Source organism: Poeciliopsis prolifica, unplaced genomic scaffold (assembly GCF_027474105.1).
Source record: "Poeciliopsis prolifica strain line A6 unplaced genomic scaffold, Auburn_PproV2 SCAFFOLD047, whole genome shotgun sequence".
Lineage (NCBI taxonomy): Eukaryota > Metazoa > Chordata > Actinopteri > Cyprinodontiformes > Poeciliidae > Poeciliopsis > Poeciliopsis prolifica.
In genome coordinates, this window is record NW_026562422.1 from 2677443 (window position 1) to 2698681 (window position 21239).

At 38.2% G+C, this 21239-nt stretch overlaps 1 protein-coding gene across 2 annotated transcripts in view; it reads left to right on the forward strand.

Annotated features, from left to right (window-relative positions):
• The window catches only part of slc4a11 (solute carrier family 4 member 11), a 111799-nt gene that overhangs the window by 56397 nt on the left and 34163 nt on the right, over positions 1–21239 (forward strand). The window contains exons 6-9 of one of the 2 annotated variants that reach the window (XM_055057137.1): positions 1897–1929; positions 7721–7802; positions 11665–11788; positions 17732–17941. In XM_055057137.1, coding sequence (XP_054913112.1) covers positions 1897–1929; positions 7721–7802; positions 11665–11788; positions 17732–17941 — 449 coding nt within the window. The remainder of the gene's footprint in view (positions 1–1896; positions 1930–7720; positions 7803–11664; positions 11789–17731; positions 17942–21239) is intronic. The other variant, XM_055057138.1, reaches the window with a different exon arrangement.

The window sequence follows — 21239 nt, forward strand, 5'->3', positions numbered from 1 at the left end:
GTCGTCTTAGTCACTTAAAGCAAAGCTCCGTCTCTTTTGTTTCGGGCTTAGTGTGGTGAACTATCAGCAGCTCCTTATCACATGACCTCAGAGGCTTTCCTCCACCAGCCTGCTGTATCAGAGGACTACTGGCTGCTCTGGAGTCCTCTGATGTAACCCGCTGCCTGTTTGTCAGGAAAAGTGAACCAAGTCGAAACAGAAATTTGAAATGCACTCCGGAATAAACCAGAACGTCGCTGCATCTGCAGTGGAAGGACATGTGAGGCTGGATGTTTATTTCAGAAGCCCGGTAACAACGTTCTGAACAACCTACAACCGGCCTTTGTTTGATGAAACGGAAGCAATGAATTATTATTTCCACTTCGGGATGAGAGACAGCAGGGCTGATACAGCAAATGATAAAGTCAGGATTGATCTGATATTCCCAAGTCTAACTTTCAAACAGGATCTGCTACATATTGACCGTTATTATTTCTGGTTAAAAGGTAACTATTTCTAGGGGGGGTTTTGGGGATTTTTTCTTGACATTTAGTTGAAGAAAACCACCAGCTGGCCATCTTTTGATGGAGTCTAAGCACTTCAGTGAAGCTTTAGTGTGGTTTAAAAACTATACAATGTACAACTGAATATAATCTGTTATCAGTGATGACAGTGATATATGGGTGAAACTGCATCTTTAAAAGTTAACAGAATAGATCAAAATCAGAACTGACCACAAAACAAGAATGCTGCTGTTGCCCCTGTTGCTGCTCACTGCCAGTCAGCTGACTGAATGATTACTTCACCTGAGTTTACTGCTTGGAAATATCCCTGCAATATTATGATACAATAGAAATTACAGATCACTTTTTGCATCAAAATAACAAGAATGGAGTATTATAGATACAGTTATTGTCAATGTCAGTATGTTTGTTTTTGCATCAGTAAGAATGTTTCTTTCCGTTTTCCTTTGATTCAAATGAATTGTAATTTGTCTGATTCTTTAACTCAAGGTGATATTGCTGTGACCCACGCATGTTTTAACTACTCCTGTGTTTTTCTTCCTTTTCATTTGTATTTGTCTTTTTCTAATAATGCATTTGCAACAGGAATTACAACACAAATCTAATGAAAGTGTTGGACCTTTTGAAAGTACATTTCAGCATTTTCTTGTTTATTTCTCCTTTTCTTATTTGGTTTTAAAAATTTACAACAAAAAATGCATTTTAATTCAAATATTGAAAGAAATGTTTTCTGAATACCAGCAGCTCCTCCCTGTTAGACATTAGGAACACCAACTTATGTCCAGTGATGTGAGATTTTATTAACAATTTTCCTCTGCTGGTGTTATCAGAACATTGAATTAAAGCCATTCATTACAGCTTTGCACCAACTCAAACGCTGGTCATTTTACTCCTCATCCTGATCTCTTCTTTGACATCTTTGGGGTTACTTTGAACCAAGCAAATGCAGAACTGCTATCAGTGATAAAATCCAGTTTTTGCTAACAGCCTTTAGATAGTAATAAAGATAAGATCTCAGTCCTGCCAACAACCATACGACATTGAGGGATCTTCTTTAGGAAAGGATATTTAATATGTATGAGGTAAAGGAGGGCAGGAAATGAAGCTTCTGTTCATCAGAGATATTTATGTGCGTGTCTGTTAACCAGAAAGTGTGTGTGTGTGTGTGTGTGTGTGTGTGTGTGTGTGTGTGTGTGTGTGTGTGTGTGTGTGGGGGGGGGGGGGGGTGGGGGGGGGGGTGGGGGTGGGGGTGTGTGTGTGTGTGGTGTGTGTGTGTGTGTGTGTGTGTGTTTTTGGGTGGGGGGTTGTATAAAACCTAAGAATTTGCTTACCAGTGTCTGTACTGACTGTTTTTTCTCTTCGTTTTTTTTTCTCCCACCTGCTGCACATGCAGAGAAGTCTCAAAGTTTCGTTTTCTTTGATGACGGTAAGCTGTGTTAATTGGATGAAAATGTCAGCATCAGCGCCTGTGAGGCTGCAATCAGTCGCTCACTTCTCTACCAATCACCATCAGTATGCCATTTGTGGGTTTTTTTTGTTTTTTTTCCCTTCCACACTCAGGACTGGGTTGATCTATCTAGTCATCAAATGATTACAGACACCAGGGAAATTTCACAGTGTCACAGATATGCCTCTTAACCTGCCCCTTAAATCTACCGCAGGTCCATCCTGCAGAGTCCGTTACTTTTGGTTCTTTTCTTGTGAAACGAGAAGAAAAGAAAGAGACAGCTACTTGTTTTGCCCTCAGGTTCCTACTCATTAAACGCTTTAAATTTTGATCACGTTACAACTGCAGTCATTACAAAGCAGCACATAATTGTGAAGAGAAAGGAGCAAGATACGTGGTTTTTAAAAAACGTTGCTGAAAAAAATCCAGCTTGTTTGGTGTACATATATATATTTATATATTTTTGGCAGTTATCCCAAAGTGAAACTCATTTTATAGGGATTCATCACACAGAGAAAAATATTTTGTGATTTTATTTATTTTTATATTTTTAATGATTATGATTTATAGGCAAAGAAAAGCCACAAGTCAGTGTCTCAAAGTCTGAATATCACATTAGATCAGTCTATGACACTCGTTTTAAAGTCAAAGTTAAGTTTACTTTCAGGGCACATTTCAGCAACGACGCACTAAAATATAGTAGAGTCCTCGATTATGAAACAAGAAATGACATTGCATTTTGTCAAATTGCAAGTACCAAGTTATTTTCCCTGGTGCTGTTCCATGTTTTACTGCCACAATTTGTCCTTCCACTGAATTTTCTGTGAATATAGGTAGATACAGAACTCTGTGAATAACCCGCTTCTAAAGCAATGACCTTCTGGTTTTCCCACTTTGTGACAGATGAATATTTACAGGATCAGGTGTTTGCAGGTGTTTTAATTGGCTTATGACACCAAGACCTAACACCTTATTCATAACATTCGAGTTTTCTGAGATGCTGAATTTGGAGTTTTCACATGAAAGTTACAAGAAACAAAGAATTATGCTACTCTGTGTGATGATTCTACATGTCATACAAGTTTCTCTTTATGAGATGACTCTTAGGGGGGGTATTTATCGCATCGTTTATCACTTATTGTGATAAAGCTCTTATCGTAATCAGAATCTTGATTTATCGCTATGATAAATTCCAATTGGTGATGTTTAAAAACCCTCCAAACTGTCCCTGCTGTCGGGATTGTTGGTTTTCTCCACTATTTATTCAATGAGAGCATTATTGCATATCAACAAATTAAAAATGGGATGAAATGCAGGTCCTGTGAGTGGTTTCGTCGTTGAAATCACACTTGTTTATGTGACTTCAGTCCCAAGGAAGGGACTATTTTTAAGAGGGATGCTGTGACATGCACTCACAGTCATACTATCACCTAAAAAAGTAGCAACAGATAGTTTTCATTTATTTTGCAAACCTGATATCCTACTCTACAGACAAATTGTATCGGTCTGTCTTCTCAAATTCTAATAAAAACAGATTGATGTTTATGGTTGTAACATGACGAAACAAAGAGTTTTATGAAACCTGATTTAAATTTCATCAAAGTCTCTGAGGGATAACAAGGTGTGACCTCTGACCCAGTCCCAGTTGCCCCTCTCATTCACCATTTGACATCATAGCCTTTGTGCACTGCAAGGTTTATTACTGTAAACGTTTCACCTGCTTCTTCAGTAGGGAACACTCCCTTGGTTTAATCACCATCTTCAAAGCTCCTCACACTCACAAGAAGCCAATCATTTTTTTCTTTCCCTCCTCTGTGGTGTGTGTTCGTTCATGAGTGTGTGTTTACTGGCAGGTCGAACAATGGTCGAAGCCACAGTCGGTCTTTTCTTCTTTATTTTTTTTGCAGCTCATGATCTTTATTAAGAACACCTCAGGGCATAATAGAAAAGGTTTTTATATGTGATGGCCGGGGGCTTTTCTTTTCTTTTCTTTTTCTTTTTTTCTACACATTTAAAGAAACACTGATAACCTCTGTGTTTTTTTGTAGCAGCTCATCTCTGTAGACGTTCTCCTTTTCTTTGATGTTCAACTGGCACACAGACCAAACGAAATATTAACATTTGAATTATTGGCCTGGTTCAGTGTGTTTATAAATTCATCTCGCGCTTATTTGTCGCTGTCAGTCACAAATTATTTACTACCTTACGGGATCTGGGGAGGGGGGACAGCAATCTGTTTTTCACCCTACAACCGAACTGCATGGATAACACAATAAATGATTCCACCAAGAACCCAGAGATGAAAGTGGGGTATCCAGCCATCCATTCTTGCCTCCTTCACATTTATTCATTATTTTCCATTGAAGTTTGTCACATTTGATATGCTGTGTGTAAGCATATGTGATCTTTTGCGTGTGCATGCGTGTGTGTGTGTGTGTGTGTGTGTGTGTGTGTGTGTGTGTGTGTGTGTGTGTGTGTGTGTGTGTGTGTGTGTGTGTGTGTGTGTGTGTGTGTGTAGAAACAGCTGTGTTTGTATGGCAAATACTGACGAAACCATGCGGAAATCTTCACTTCAATGACAAGATTTGAAGAAATCTCAATTAGTCACCTAGACGATCACACCAGCAGTCAATCCAAACACACTTGAGTTAGATTTAGCCATAAAATTCTACTTTCGAATTCTGTGTGCTCTGTGTGGCTGATTCTTAAAAATCAGCCACACAGAGCATAAGCACCGTAATTTCCAGACTACTAACCATACCTGGACATAAACCAAACGCCATAACTTAAAGATTTTGTTGCACCTGTCTAAAAGCCACAGGTGTCCCATTTGTAACGAGATATTCATTGCAAAACATCTTACACAAGTTTTTTTTTCCTTCTCACCTTTAATGAAATACATAGCAGCAAAATACACAGTTGCGTACAATTTCCAAATTGACTGCAACCCTGCTGCTGAAAAGAAGGCAAAAAATTTTTTTCGCAGTCTGAGAAACAAGATTATTAGATTAGTCAGAAAAAATATTTCTATTTTCTAAATGCTAGAAAACTTAGTATTTAACCCAAACTATGAAGTTTAAAAAATGGTTATCTCTGGCCCTGACTACATGTATTCAAACTTTTGGATTCGAGGAAAGCTACAAAACCTTCTCTTGCTAACAAAATGTTGAGTTTTCTTTGTATTTGCCTAATACAGATTTCAACTGTTTTGCTCTTTTTTCACACTTTGATATTTCCGACTCAAAATATCTAAATATCAAAGACTCGTTGAGAAAATACAAAATTTACTCTTTTATTGAGTAAATTTTTGCATCATAGTGATGGAATTGTTGAGCATGAAAAGCCTCCTCAATGTAATCCCATTTTATCTCAGTCTTGTGCTTTGGATCATTGCAGTACTAAGACTTGGTCTGAAAACCTCTAACCAGCCTCATCACAGTATCTCTACCACATGTGACTGTTGGTATAATGTGTGTTTTTCTGAAACGTTGTGTTATTTTTATGATAAATCTAATGTGCACAGGAGTTCACCACATTAACAGGTCAGGAGTTCGAAATTATAGAGATTGAGAGTTATTGTTTTTGTAAAAAGAGGAGTGGGTTTTTAGTCAGTCGTAGTTTTCTCCAGTAAATGCATTTTTTTTTAATTGAATTTTTTTTTTTTTTTGCAACATTCCTATAGTTGAATCACAAACACATATCCTCTGTTGCACCAGAGGTCTGCAGGCTTTAGCTGTTGTAAGTAACAGATGTTGGAACATTTGATTCTTCTGCAGGCCCCGAACCCATTTGACTAATAAACTGACTAAACGTTCTGGCCTGGTTTGTTTAGTTTTTAATCGCTTGGAGTTTACTCTCTTTGAAAAGAAACCAAACCACAGGGGAAAAAAAGTTGCAAGATAACAAACTGTTCAGCTGATTCGAACCAAACAAGACCAACTCTAGGTGTGAAAGCCTTTAGTCAGAGCCTCACATTTATTTAGTTTTTTTTTATTATTATTAAAACTGGTGTTACATTAAAATAAATCTCAACAGTCAAAAATATTCTAGCTTGAAAAAATAGTCCATGAGTTGAGAGAGTAAACTTATAGATGCACGTTGTTCATGTTGTGCACTGACTTGTGTCAGTGCACAACATGAGAATTATATAAAGCAATTATAGCAAAAATGTTAAGTGACGTGTTTATCGCTGCTAACGGTACTATTAGCCGTTAGCTTCTCCGTTTGTGTGATGTTGGCCTGATAGTTTGTTGGCTTAGAGAACCATGTGACCTTGGTGAGAACATTTGCTGCTCTCGCTCTGTTTTTCCTCCACTCTCCTGTAACCTCTGCTACTTTCTTTTTTATCCTTAATCCCCTTCTCTTTTCCTTTTAATCTTTTCTTCCTCTGCCGTTTTGTCCGTCTCCATTTCCCGCTCTCCCCTCATCTCGTCCCTGACGTCAATGGGAAATTGGATGGTTTTTGATTACTACTTGGCTGTCAGGCTTACTGCTATTAATTGAATTGAATCCCTGTCCATCTCCTATATTTCTCTGCCCTCTTTCTGTTTCCTCCTTTTCTATTCATCTTGTCTGTTTTTTTTCCTTTGTTTTTTTCCCCCTTTTTGACTTTTATGCTCCCCCCTTTGTGTGCTTTTACTTCCATTTTTTCCTCTCCCCATGTGCACTTTCTCTTGTTCTCCTTTCCTGCCTGTTTCCTTTTCTATTTATTTCTCTATCTCCTCTCTCTCTCTCTCTCTCTCTTTTTCACGCCATGCAACTGCTTCTTTTCTGTTCATGTCCTTCTCGTCTCTTTTATACTCTACTTTCTTAATTTTTGGCTACATGCACACGCACACACACACCTCTTTATTATCCTCTGCGCTCTTGCTCCTTGAGCACAGTGATACTGTTGTCATGGAGACGCCCATCATTTTCTGGCATGAATGGAGGATACTTTATTGATGAGATGGCATGGCAGAGGGAGAGAAAAGAAGAGTGATGGAGAGAAAGACAAAGACGTGCAGAAAGAAAGAAATCACTGGAAGGGAAAATCAGAATGATATGGAAATGATCATCCCGCTGCTTATGATACAAAACATTTCCAGCCTGTCATTTTCCTATTGCTGATTAGCTAAAGAGGATGCCACGAGACAAAAAAATGAAATAAAAATAAAGCCAAATGTTCTCGGCATATTCAGTCTCCTGCGAAAGAATATCCCTCAAAACCCAGCAATTCATCATTTTTCAGCGTATGTGAAGTCATCCTGGAGATTCCTGTTACCGGCAGCAACGTGCTGCCTTCAGCAGCGCTCCCCGTTTAATCATTCTGCAGCATAAACATGTCAGCATATTAAAATGTGTTTTTCAAAATGAGTGCTGGTGTTTCCCCAAGGTTGGATGGACATCCTTATTAGCTTGTCGTGGTCTGATGTTTCCTCAGTGCAGCCAGGCGTCACTGTCTAAAGCAGAAGCTCATTAAATATGTCTGATGTAGACATAATATGGAGAGTCTTAGCACAGCATGTTAGGCAATACCTTTCTATCCAACATTCTGTTTTAAACCATTACATGATGAAATTAGACATTTGGCAAAGACATTAATGCTTGAAGTCAACTAGAAATATAGTTACTTATATTTCAGCTCTGCCAAGTAAACATTAAGTTGCCATGAAGCAGCCGTATCTGCTGAGCTGGAAAAATGATATTCTTGAGTGGCAAACTAAAGAATGTGTGGCAATGAGAATGAATGTTATCTTTAGCTAACTTGTGTCTGACATCTGACCTGCAGTTCATCTGCTGTCTGAGACAATCCAAGGCGTGACGGCGACGGCCACCGGGGTCCAGTACCAACAGTCCTGGCTCTGCATCCTGTAAGCATCTTTTCCTCCGTCTGGGTATTTTCATGCATGATGCCAGAACTTTTTAGTTGTTTGTTTTCAAACTTTAGCATGAAAGAAATGCTTCAATTTTGACACAATTTGATAGAAAACAAAAAAGATAAACAAATTTGTGTTTCTTAAGCTTTTGCTTTTTATTGCACCTGAAATTACATACATCTAATATGTAAATTTTATATATTTCTGAAAATTTTCACTATTTTGTGACAGTATAACAGAAGTCAGATAATCGATCAAAAAATCAAGCTCCTCCTCTTCGTCCCTGACCGACTATTGTCATCTGAAGAAACGCAGCGCTCCCAACCAAAAAACAACCAATCAGAGCCAGGAGGAGGGCCTTAGCATTGTCAATCATGCTTGTGTTTGTGCAGCAGCGGTACTAATGGTGGAGAAATAAATTACAGTTACAAGAAAGCTCTTTATCTGCCACCATCAGTGTTCATGCCAACTAGCTTTTGCATTCACAGCAGGTTGAGGTTCACTAACAGCGCTAAGCCCCTCCCCTTTGCTCTGATTGGTTGTTTCTGACAGGCAGCAGTGCATTTCTGCAGTAGGACAATAGGGAGAAGACTGGCGTTTTTTTCACACATTATTTGTCTCAGCTTTAATTCATATGTGCAAAACCATATATATTTTTAATAAAAATAACATACTGCATCTATATACAGATTTTTTTTTTTTTTGTACGTCTGACTAAAAGGCCACAGCATAGACAGAGAAGATTTGAGCAAAAACATCAAAGTTTCTGGACTTTTCAAACATACTGAAACAATACTGTAATATGTAACTGTATTACTATTTCAGTGGGGAAATGTTTCAAATCTGAAATATGTGGTGTGCATTTGTGTTTAGCTCTTGAGTTGTTGAGCAACAACCTTTCAAGAATTCAGACTTATGTCTCCATCAGCTTTCCTGACCTCCCCACTGAAAGTTCTGCCCATTCTTCAGCTCCGTCCTGTTGCTCTTGCATAAAGAACATGCATGTATTACTAATAGTTGACTTCTTAACAAACTGTCCCGTCTAAGCGGTGGATCTTCGCAGGTTCTTCAGAGTGGTGACGGTCATCTTGGCTGCTCCTCTGATTAACTCTCTAGGTTTTTCAGGTGCATTGGAATGTTCTGGAGAACTAAACTGAGCTCAGAGAAATAACTGAAGGCTTGTTATGTTGCTTTGAATAACCTGGTAGTTGCATTTTATCTGCTAATTAGGCGACGTCTTTAGGGAATCCATTGCACTGGATTTTGTTCATTTACCTCATGTGTGTCACTTCTTTTCTTTTTTTAAAAAAAACCGGAAAGCATCTATGTAGTGATAATGTACCCTATAAAGAGTTTCATGCTTGGTAGGACAGCATCAGTCATTTGTCCAAGTGTCTCAAAACAGCACATTGATATTCAACTCACAGAGCTTTCTCTCTCCCTGTGTAATTATGAGAGCAAAGGAGGAAGTTAGCCGACGCTGACAGTGTTAAAGTCCACCGCGGGAGAGGGTCAACACGGAGGAGAGAATCAGCATAGCATCAGATTTTAACGTCTGCCGCTTTTTGTTGGCTCTTTCCAGCTAACTGTCATGTTTCTACTTTTTTTAAAGCAGGAACACAAATGATTTGTTGAATTCAGGAAGATCTTTTCAACCCACATCATGTATCTTGTTAACTGGAAAAGCAAAAAGAAAAGCTGTGATATGTAATTTTTTTAAATCCTATATTTTTGTTCTGTATTTTCTATTCAATATTCAGGATTTTGCTCAGATGTTTTGTGATTTGATGATTTGTCTTTACAGAAGGATTGCTTTAATGTTGATGTTGCTTTGGCGTTTTAGTAATTGTCACTCAGACATCCTTAGCATACTGGTACCATTGAAAATCCTCTTTAAAAAGCTTCTTCATGGACAAATAAATCAATTGAGAAATCCCAAAGAAACTGTCTTAACCCTATGAAACTTAAGTTTCAAATGTCCGCCTGGATATTTTTGTTTATTTTAGTTCTACGCAGTTTTTAAATGTCCTGTGAGTAAATATATTTGTCCATTTATCCATAACAACTGAAACATTCAGTATCTAGCGAGATATTTTTGCAATTTACCGTCTATTAAAAGAGCGCTCCTCAGATTAATTTCACTCCCTGCTACGGTGGGGGTGAAATTACAGTAATAACCCGATATTGTCTGGAAAGTGCAACATCTCCCCTTTCAGAAACCAGTGGAATTTCTCAGATAGTGCAATTTGCACCGGAACCGTGGCACTGGGGCATCAGCGCTACGTTCAGTCTGGAAGGGTTAAGGTGGAACAGAACAGGCTCCACCTTAAGAAACTTTGATTCTCTTATAAATGCATAAAAATTTACTGAATGGAAATACTTAAGAAAATTTCTAAGGTCCTGTTTTAAGTAAAAAACTGTCTTGCTTCCCCAGAAACCCTGCATTATCTTTGTCCTCTAAAACTGACAGTGATGACTTTCTCTCTTTCTTTCCTTTTTATGAAAGTCAATAACGTCAGGGGAATAATGTCCATCAATGTGTCACAACAGTTTTTTTTATGTGGTTATGTGTGTGTGTGTTCATATGTTCTGCTGCTGCCCTCTGCACTTGTTTAATTGCCCCTCAGGGATGGATCAAGTTTTATTGAATTAAGCTGAATAACTTTGTCGCTCAGTGTGTTTGATCCAGTAACTTTCCCCTGACGTTTCATCATTACAGGATGTCCTAAAAATATTTACCTGTCCAAATGACATCCTGCTTGCGACATTGTTTTAAAAATGTGTTTCCTGCCATTAGCTCTAATAATGTACTACAGGAATTCGCAATAATCATTTTGAACAGGTCCAAAGTTCTTTCAAGCATGATGTTGTTAAGCACTTATCAAAGAAGTGATAATTAGATCTAAGACATTGCGGACCTTTCTCCAATATCTCCTTTATGTTAAAAGTCTAGAAAATAGTGTCAGAAAAGCTCATTTCTTTTATGGAAAAACTTGTGAAATTTAGTCTGGTTTTTATAAACTTTGATCCACAAAAACTGATTTATTCAAAGTTTCTAATAATTTCATGTTGGCTGACTCAGGAGCGTCCTCTGTAATGTTTCTTCTGGATTTTACATCTGTCTTTCACGCTATTGATCACAGTATTCTGATTAACTATAGGCTCTGAGGTGTAGCCAGTTTGAATTAGAGCTGTGCTTTACGTCCTCTTGCTTATTGAAGCCTTTTTACGCTTTCCATCTCCAGTCGGGTTTTAACCAACACATTTTAGAATTCGTTTTAAAATTTCAGTCCTTATGTGGTCGAACCCCAGCCTTTATCTCTGACTATCTGGAGCCTTACAGCTTTTCTGGCCATCTGATATTGTCCCGTCTTGGGCTGTTAATGATTCCTCAAAACACATTTTAAGACCAGAGGGGCGAAATCTTTTAGATCGGTGGCCCCCAGATGGTGGAATCCGCTGCCTTCATCTTTATGATGTCTTCCTTCTGTTGATTCTTTCAGAAAGAAGCTGAAGAAAATTCATCCTGACAGGCTGCAAACCAGTTCTGAGCTGTACAATGTTAAATATTTGCTGTTTTATCTTTTATTATTCTACCTTTTGTGTTTATAATGCTGTTTTTTTTGTGGTTTCTGATCTGAGAAAAGTGACAGATTAATATTTTTTTTTTTACTTCCTTCCGTTTGTGAGATCACGTGTGAGCGAACACAACTCTAGCCAGCAAATTTGAATGCTGTCTAACTGTTGCTCCACGGAAAGAGGTTAATCTATGGAAATGAAGGGCACCGCTGGTGGGCTGAGGCACTGACATTTGCAAAAAAAAAAAAAAAACTCCTCCTTCTTCCACTCTCTGCAGCTGCAACGTCAAACATCTCCAGAGGCGTCATGTGTGTATCTCTCGTCTGGAAAGGCCGCAAAACTGGGGGGAGAACTGCTGCGAGGTCCGCTATGTCATCCTGATACTCGCCCCGTCCAAAATGGTAACATCTGCAGCAAGATTTACATTTTATCGTTCATGATTCTCAATTGTGTGTGTATATTTATATACACATATATATATTTATACATATATATGTATATTTTTTTTGACCTGTTACTTATTTAATTATTGTGATTTGTAAGATTTCCCAGTTTTGTAATACCAGCCATTTTGAACACTGAATTTTTTCATTAATGGTTTAAAATGCCAACATTAGGTATTCCATAGTTACAGTGACTTGCAAAATGTTCGTGCCCCTTAAGTTCATTGGGATTTTATGTCATAAATCAACACAAATTCAAGCATAGTCGTGAAGGAAGCGAAAGCAAAATGTTTTTCTACAAAAACAAAACAAAAAAATCTAAAAAAAATTGTTACATGTTCCCCCGTTACCTAAAGAGGTAAAAATAAAAAAATGTATTCAAACATTGGCAAATTTTGTCCAGTGACCATAGGTCACAGCTATTGAAATCTTACTTCTGCCAATAAGCAGGTTAGAAGTTTGTTATATTTCCTAGTCGGGCTGACCATTCTCAACATTTTTTGGCTCATGTAATTTCTCACTTTCAAGTTGAGAGACGTTTTCACTCCTGACGGTTCGATAGAATCTAATGGATTGGGGACCAAAATCATGTCATTTCCTATTGAAGGAAATGACATGAAAACCTCTGAAGAAGACACTGAGTGCAACTTCATTCCTCATGAAATGAAAACAAAAATGGAGTGGCATCAGATTTTAGAGGGTTGTAAGATTTCCCCTTTGTCTTTGGTAAAAGATTGCAAGCAATTTCTCACACTAATGCCATACTCGGACACCTTGTTTGGTTGCATTCACCCAGAATACTTTGCGCTTTAGCCCACTTTCTATTTTGGAATGGACTCCGGTCCGTTTGGCATTCAAACATACTTTCAAAATGCTCCATTGTTCAACCGAACCAGACCTGGGGTTTTAGGCAGACCAGAGTTCACTTTATTGGCATTCACACCTCACCAAATGAATCAGATTTTCTAGGCAAGCAAACAAGAGTTCAATCAAAGCAAACTAAACAGGGCTGGTGGGATGCACCCTAAATGTGCACTGTTATCAATGTTTGCTCATTTGTCTGACTGTAACTCCAGCAGTTATGTAAAATCCTCCTTTGTTTGTTAAAAAACGCTGGAGAACAAACGGCATCATGGAGACCAAGGAACACGCAGGAAGGTTCTGGGAGGAAGCTTTGGAGAAGTTAAAAGCAAAGATCGTATATGAAACGATATCTGTCTTTCAAAAACTTAAATTCTTTGACAAAACCTGTTGTGACATGGTCATCTACCTCTCGACAAATGTAGATGGTAAAATGAAAACCATTTGGTGAAAGAAAATCTGAGTCCCATTTGCAGCTTATTGCAAGTCAGAGTTTATTTCAATATAATGCTTAAAATTTTCATCTAAATATTTATTTGGGAGGTTTTTGGTTAAAGATTGTTTCTTACATTTTTATTATTATTATTATCATTGTAGAATCTCCTTCAGTTCCATTAAAATGTGAAGTATTTCTGGCAGCCATAAAGCAGCTCAACCTTTCTGTTCCTTTCTGCTCCATCTCAAGCTTTTATCACAAATGCATACCTGGATAAATGCATTCACAGTTACACATCATCCAGTCATCAGAAGGCTGAGTGTTGCCCCATTCCAGCAAGAAAGCCACCTCCCAATATCTGCCTTTTATTGCCAGAAAAACAAAAAAATGTCTCATTTTGTCCTCGAGTATTTTATTTGCCCAAACCAAGAAGAACGCCAGTTTCACCAGTATGGTCATGCATGGTGGGGAAGGCAATCAGAGATGCCTCAGATAACTATAATATATTTTCAGTTTGTTTGCATCTCTGGTGTATATCTCATTTTCCCACACCAACCTTTATTTATTTTTGTTCCTTTTTGTAGTTCCCGCAGCGCTCTCCTCGCCAGTCTTAGAGGCAGCAATCTAAGCCACTAATAGCATTTTGAGAGACATTATTCAGAGCCCCAACTAAACACAAAGACCTATTACGCCTCAATTATGCTTTATGGTGACTTCCTCTGCAAGAGAACATCTTTGAAGGGGCACGATAATAATAATGGGAATTCCTCTGTGGCGAATGTAAAGTATGTTAATTTGTATCTGTCTAGGTGGAGCATTTTTCATCACTAGTCAGTCAACAAACCCCCAGAGGAGTTCTTTTTCTTTTTCTTTGCTTAATTGCCCACAGTAAATATATTTAGCATGCAAGAACATTTTGATTTTTTATAAATTATTATTATTTCATTACTTAGTTTCATGTAGGGTTTTGCGACAGGGTGAATATCCTCTAAAATGTCAACATTTTTAATTTGTAGATAGTTTGGCTTAATAACTTAAAGGTGATTTGTTAGCATTTCATTCAGGAAACCGGCAGACGGTCACACGTCTGTGAAACATTGGTAAACACATAGAGAAGCTTAAAAAAAACCGTCCCCTCAAAATATTTTGTTCCAGCCTCTTTTATACTGCGTCGTCTTAAGCCATTTACCACGCGACTGCTGAACATCCCCACAACAATATGGTGACAGTTTTTCTGGACCTTTTCCACTGTTGCTTTTCGATAAGGCTGTTGTGTTTTTCTTCACAGTGGGAGACTCTATGCCGGGGATTCACTCGGAGTCAGAGCTGTGACAGAGGGTTTGCAGGGTTACTTTTGTCTAGAGAGCACAACAGGCAGAACAAGATGCGACAAAATATGTTGTAGAAATCCATGTTCTGTGAGAATGTCTCCTCGATGACTGGTTTTTATGCTCGTCAAAATCACTCAACTGCGACACACAGGTCAGACTGCGTAGAAACAACACTTACACACACAAACACATTTTCTTTTTACACATAGCAGCAGAAGGTACCTCAAGTCTGACTTCAGCAGATTTCAGACTAGAAAAAAGTCTGACTCATGTCTCATTTTTATTCAAATTGAAATTCAGGAATTCTTTATTGATCCCAAAGGGAAATCAAATGCCGTCTCTAATTTTGACTTTGAGCCACTTCTATTTTCTCCTCAGTCCCTGAAGGCTTGTTTTTTTCTTATTCAACACTTCCTTTAGTTCACTTGTGACACAGAGATTGATATTAAGGACTTATTTCACTGTTCGGGTGGGGACGGTGTTGTCCACACAGAAGTTCATGTACTTGGTCACACACCCAGTCATGGCACTAATGTCTTCTTCAGAGCAATCCAATCTTTAGCCTCAAGAGATGACATCAAGTTGTGGTGTACGCTACAGACGGACATTGACATGATGCACTCATCCTCCTGTGAAAGGGCAGATTAGATTTGTACAATTGTTCTATATGACTTATAAACAATATGTCCCTTTTAGCTGTAGTTTCTTAATAATGGCCACACACACTCCTCTTGAGCTGAACTTTACATCAAAATGAGTGGGGTTGTTACAGAACAAAACCACACACATGCAGTGCAGCCGGAGTTGCCTCTTTTCCTCCAAAATCTCTTTTCACAGGATTTCCCAATTTCCCAACACTGCCGGCCCAAGTATGCAGCTCAGGGTTTTCAAAGAGAATTATGCCTGTAAAGGCGAGTTTCTCCCTCCTTCATGATTTCTTTAAGAGAATGCATCTAAAACAGTTTGTGTTGGTGAAACTGGGTTTCAAAACAACAAGAGCGTCTGAGAATACTTTGAGGGATTATTAAGGAAGCAAAAAGCATGAAGCCAAAAAAACATCTGAAAGCACACACACGCACGCATACACACGCACACACACACATGCACAAAAACCTTCAGAAAGGTTTTGCAGACTTTGAAATCTCAGTTTATTTTCCTGCTGTTCAGCAAAAAGTGCACAAATATGGATGTCAGTAATGTTTCATTTGAGCTAACCTTTACCTCACTTCAAAATTCAACATGTAGATTTAAATTTGGAAACAGGTTCTGGAATCAGCACTTTAACACAGAGTTTTCTGTCTAAAAGTGAGCTTTTCTCTGTATCTGAAAACAAAACTAGCACAGGGATTGCCTCAAAAGGCCATAAGTGGATGTCAAATGGCTCAAAAGATCAAAATTAATGGTACCGTTTAATGAAACTGTTTGCTCCATACAGGTTGCTTCTGTTTTTGAGTTTTGCTTTTGTCACATTCAAATCCAAAATACAGTATAACATAAATGTTGATTTCCTTTATTGCAAAACCTGCCGTCAAACATTTGTGTTAATGGAATTGCAGAATTATTTTATATCAGCCATATTGTAATTTATGAAACAAGTCTGTTTAAGGTCACGCCACAGCATTTCAAGTTGGGTTTTTATCTTTGCTCTGCTGCATAATCCGACCAAGGTGGAACTTAAGGTCACATAGGGAGACTCTCCACGGTTCCATATTTTCACTTTTATTGGATATTTGAAATCACATGAAGAGCCAAAACATCCAAAAGGACTTTTAACCCTTTCCCATCACTTTGTTTCTCATCTTATCTTAAATTGCCATAGCAAATATCTAAGTAAGACGCGACGGCTGAAGGCTCTCATTCAGACGGTCTGTTCTATTCGTTGCATCCAAATGAATCAAAAATAATCTTAAGAAAGGCATCCCTAATGCTGCGGCAAAAAATAACGTCTCAGAACTCCAGTATCAAACAGAAGTCGAAATCTGGCAAATGCCGTCTGTCCACCTTGACTCATCTGAGCATGAGGCATCACTGATGCAGAGTCCTCCCTCCATCATCGGTGTCCTGTCAGTGTGGAACACGGCACACACATCAAGTTGTGATGGAGTCAGGTCACTGCACAAATGTGGGCACAAATGGTCTCTGGTTTCCTGTTGATGCCTCTCAAGTCCTCCCTCATTCTCCCATGACCCATTATCCTGCAGAAGGGATCAAGTAAAAAGCTGGAGCTGCGCAGCGAGCTCAGGTTGTTGCTTCCTTTCGCTGCACTCAGTTACGTTTGGCTAAACTTGCTAACTAATTGGAGGCGATTTCAATCCAAAAAGATAGGAGTTTATTTCGAAAGGTGTTTGAGTAATGCTTAAACTGTCGTTGCGTCGGAACAGAAGTCAGCCATTACTGACACAGAAAATGAAGGCCGCCAGTCTTCTTCCTGTGTGAAACATGTACCTAGAGCAACACAGCGAAATGCATCAGGTAGCTTTTAAAATGAAAATATACTTTATTACTTAGATTTTAAAGAATCTAATGAAATACATTTCTTTTATTTTTAATATCAGTTTAATCAGTTTACTCATAACTCAACTTGGTTACTAATAAATCATGTTATTTTTCTACTTAAATCATTTTTTCAAATGGTTTATGATGAAAAGTAGTATTTTATGGAGCGCTGTGACGTAATCTAACCATTTGGAGTTTTCTGTATCAGTGAAATGTGCCAGACTAACAAAAAATATTAACTTTGAGATTAAAGTTGTCATAGAGCATAAAGTCTTGATGATGCAGGAATAAACTCAAAATGCTACCAGAATAAAGAAGCAACACAAAGAGAATGAAATGGTGATTTTATAACTTCTGCTGTAAAAAGTTGACTTAAACAAAGGGAAATGTTGAGGCTTTTGTGAAAGTCATATTTTGGTGTCAACTGTATAAATATGGTATACTTAATATTTTAACACATCAGCATCAAATTGTCATTAGAAGCAGGTCTTTGATGGTACAAACTACTGAGTATTTTGAGGAAAGAATCAGGGACTAGACTGGTCAAAACTATCAAAGCTTTGCTCTCATTAAAACATTTTTTTCTATTAATTCCATGACTTTCTAATGGGAATATTGTGTCTTTTGTTGTGCTAATATGACATAATTTAAAAAAAATATCTTAGTCTGGCCCTGTTGTAAAAGAATCTAATCTAATAATAATTGAAGCCGATTTTAAAACGCTGTGACAGCCCGTGTGATACAATCAGTGTTTTGTCATTTTTCTGTCACTTGTAGAAAAGCACCAAGACAGCGATGGAGCTGGGCAGGACGTTTGGCACCCTTTTCTCTGACATCTCCTTCAGGCAGAAGCTGTTGGAGACAAAGACACAGGAGGAGTTTAAGGAGGCTTTGGTGTTCCAGAGGCACCAGCTCACAGCGGCCAACCAGCAGCCCATCGCTCTGGGGAAGAAGGAGACGGTCCCGCGCAATCACAAACCTCTCAAGGTGCGCTGCAAAAACTCCCCTTTCAAACACAAGAAAAAAAAGGACAAAAATAGGGTGTAATTTCTTTTAAAAAAATAAGAAAAATTATCCGCCAACAGAAAAAGATATTTATCTTGTCAAGATTTTCCAAAACAAGAAAAAATATGTTACCAAGATGAATCTACAAAGATCTTATAATTAGTGTATTTTTACTGAAAACAAGCCAATTTGATGTATTATCTTATTTTAAGAAAAATATTCTCAAGTAAAGAAAATGTAACTTGACATTGGATTTCTTGAGACATCTAAAATTAGTTTACTTTTATTGTTACAAAAAATTCAAATATATGTTTTGTCATTGCATATTTTACTCAAGGTTCTTATGTTCATGCAAAAATCCAAAAAGTGTTCCCTGTTGGAATGAATTTATGAGTTCAATTACTTTTCACTTCTTTATTATGTTTAAGTTTCACACAACCAAACGTGACTGCTGGTCAGGACGTCTGATTCTGAAACAATCCTGTAAAATGACAGAACAATGAAGATCTAACATGCCGCAAGAGTCAAGCAAACCAAATTGTCCAATGCAAAAGAAAAAATCTTGGGATTAGACATCGACAGTATGAATATAGGAGCTTTCTCCACAATGAACTTCTTCTAATCAGCTACACCCTTTTGAAAGGTGTAGCAGCACACTATGATGTACATCACACTATAAGTCCTCCTTTCAGAAGATCAGGACAGGCATGGGTCTAATGGCCAGGAGGGAGTTGGCTTTACGATCACCGCAGAGCTGAAAAATGGTCTTGTTTGATTGAACTTCTTGGGACATCTGCTAATTGGAGCACAGACAGAAAAACAATCACAAAACAAACCACATTGTAGGGACTGTAATCAGTGTAATGATGAAAAAGTATAAATTTTTTACCTCAAGAATGTGAAGGACAGCCTCACTCGCAACTCCCAAAGTTTCTAGTAGATGATGCATTATATGATGGAGACATGTCTGGCAAAGGCTTGGACTCCTTAAAAATGAACCAAGTCTTATTTTAGCTCCTTTGCTCAAATATAATACAGGAATTCAAGATGCCAATACAGTCATTTTAATTACTTAAAAATTACTTAACTGTTTAAAAGTGTGTTAACACTGGTTTTACCACAGATTCAATGGAGGAGACACGACTTTAGAGTCATGACTTTAAACACAATTCACAGTGAAGCCTACAATCACCTTATATGTCAACAGAGGCCTCGTTATTTTTTGCAAACTACACAGAACTGAGTCTCCTTTCTGTTATGGCCAATATTAAATACCCTTATCTGATGGCAATCAGACCTTGATAAAAACTCAAACTAAATTAAGCTTTATTACAGTTTATTACAATTAGCTTCTGATTATGGTTTCCAATTTGTGAAGCTTTTAAAAGGCAATTCAACACAATTTTTTGCTGTATCACGTGTTTAATCTGTTCATTTCTTTCTGCCTATCTGACTTTGTATTTGAGTTACCGTGTTGAGTAGCGTTCGGTTTGTGTATTTTTCTCTAGCCTTTGGTCTTTTCAAGTTTGTGTTCACTTATTGAACCTTATTTTTATATTTAACATCTGTCCTCTGTCTGTTTTGGGTCGTCCTCAGAGCCAACAACATTGTCACAAGGTTTTTTGCTGTTGCATTGCAAAAGCATAAAATATCACCTATTTTTTTGTCTGGTTTCTAGTGTAAATATCTTAGATCACTTGAAATTACATAAAACTAAGTCATACACAACTTTTTAGCAAGTTATGTGAGCTTGTTTCAAGTAAACAATTCCTTAATATTAATGTAAAGTTCTTGTTCCACTGCCAAATTATTTCACTTAAGACATTTTTCCAGTGAAATAATTTGCCAATGGAACCAGTACCTTTATTAATATTAAGGAATTATTGACTTGAAACAAGCTCATATATCTTCCTGTAAAGTTCATTATATGTTACTGTACTTAAATGTACACAAAAGACATTTGCACTAAATGTAATCAGAGCACATTCTTCCATGTTTGCTGTTTCCCCCATCATTTGTGCCAAACTGCGCATTTTATTTTTCTCCTCATTATGACTTGACACTTTTACAAAAAAGCCAGATTTATGGAATCCATCAGTAATTCTCGTCCTGTCAGCGGATACTCCTGTTTGTGCTGTGGATCTCTGCAGTTCCTTCAGCCTTACCACCTGCCTCCAGGCTGCTTCCATGATTAATGTTTTCCTTGCCCTACTTGTCAGTTTCAGGTGGACTGACACACCTTGGTAGGTTTGCCACACACTTTCCATTTTCAGATGATGGATTGAGCAGTGCTCACTGAGGTCCCGAACCTTTCTTTAACTTCTGAAATCACCTAATTAACAAGTAGAGGTGACTTCTGAGGGTGTTTTCACACCTGATCGTCCGGTAGTCTCGGTTCGATTGGGACCAAAGTTGCAACATTTGTTACAATAAGCTGCTGTGGTTTGCTTTCACACCGCAAAAAGTCAAACAAGCCAAAGCTGTTCATCCTCTTACTTTCTGCACCATAACTACCAACAACAGGGAAATCTCTAAAGACACTGAGCACAACGTCCATCTTCAGAAAAAGGATTTCTTTCGAGTCATTTCTTCTGCTAACCCTGGACTCGCATGTTGGTATTGCGCTACAGTCCCTTTCCTGCTTTTGGAGTGTTCACCTTTCACAACAGCATTGGAACCGTGCCAGAGTTCACTTTAATCGAACCGAGATCTAGATATTTAGGCAGACCAAAGTTCCCCAAATGAACCAGACGTTTTAGACGGAGTTGGATGAAGCTGAACAGATGAGTGCAGCCAATGTTCACTGCCTGCAACACTGTGAACACTTTTACAAGCCACTGCAGCTCGAACTTTTCCTAAAGCTCTTCTAGTAGCGCCTCATCCTTTCACACCACCTGTCACCCCGTCCTGCTCACTCAACTGGCTTTACTCATTCGTCTTTTCTCTCCTCCTAATCAATCAGCATCATCTTCTGTCAGGCCTCCTCAGTGGTTAAATGACCTTACATCTCAGTCCTGTCAGAAGCCACTCCACCCCTTAGATACACACACACACACACACACACACACACACACACACACACACACACACACACACACACACACACACACACGCCAGAGGGGCTTTATTCAATTCCACGGACCAACATCACCTCCTAATGTTACCTTGACAGGCCGTGGCTCCCAGACATTTCCCTCGTTTTATCGGGTTTTTTTGTCCTTCCTTGTTTGTTTTTTTTAGTCACTCAGGATTGTGCTTGGTATTTATTCCAGATCTAAAA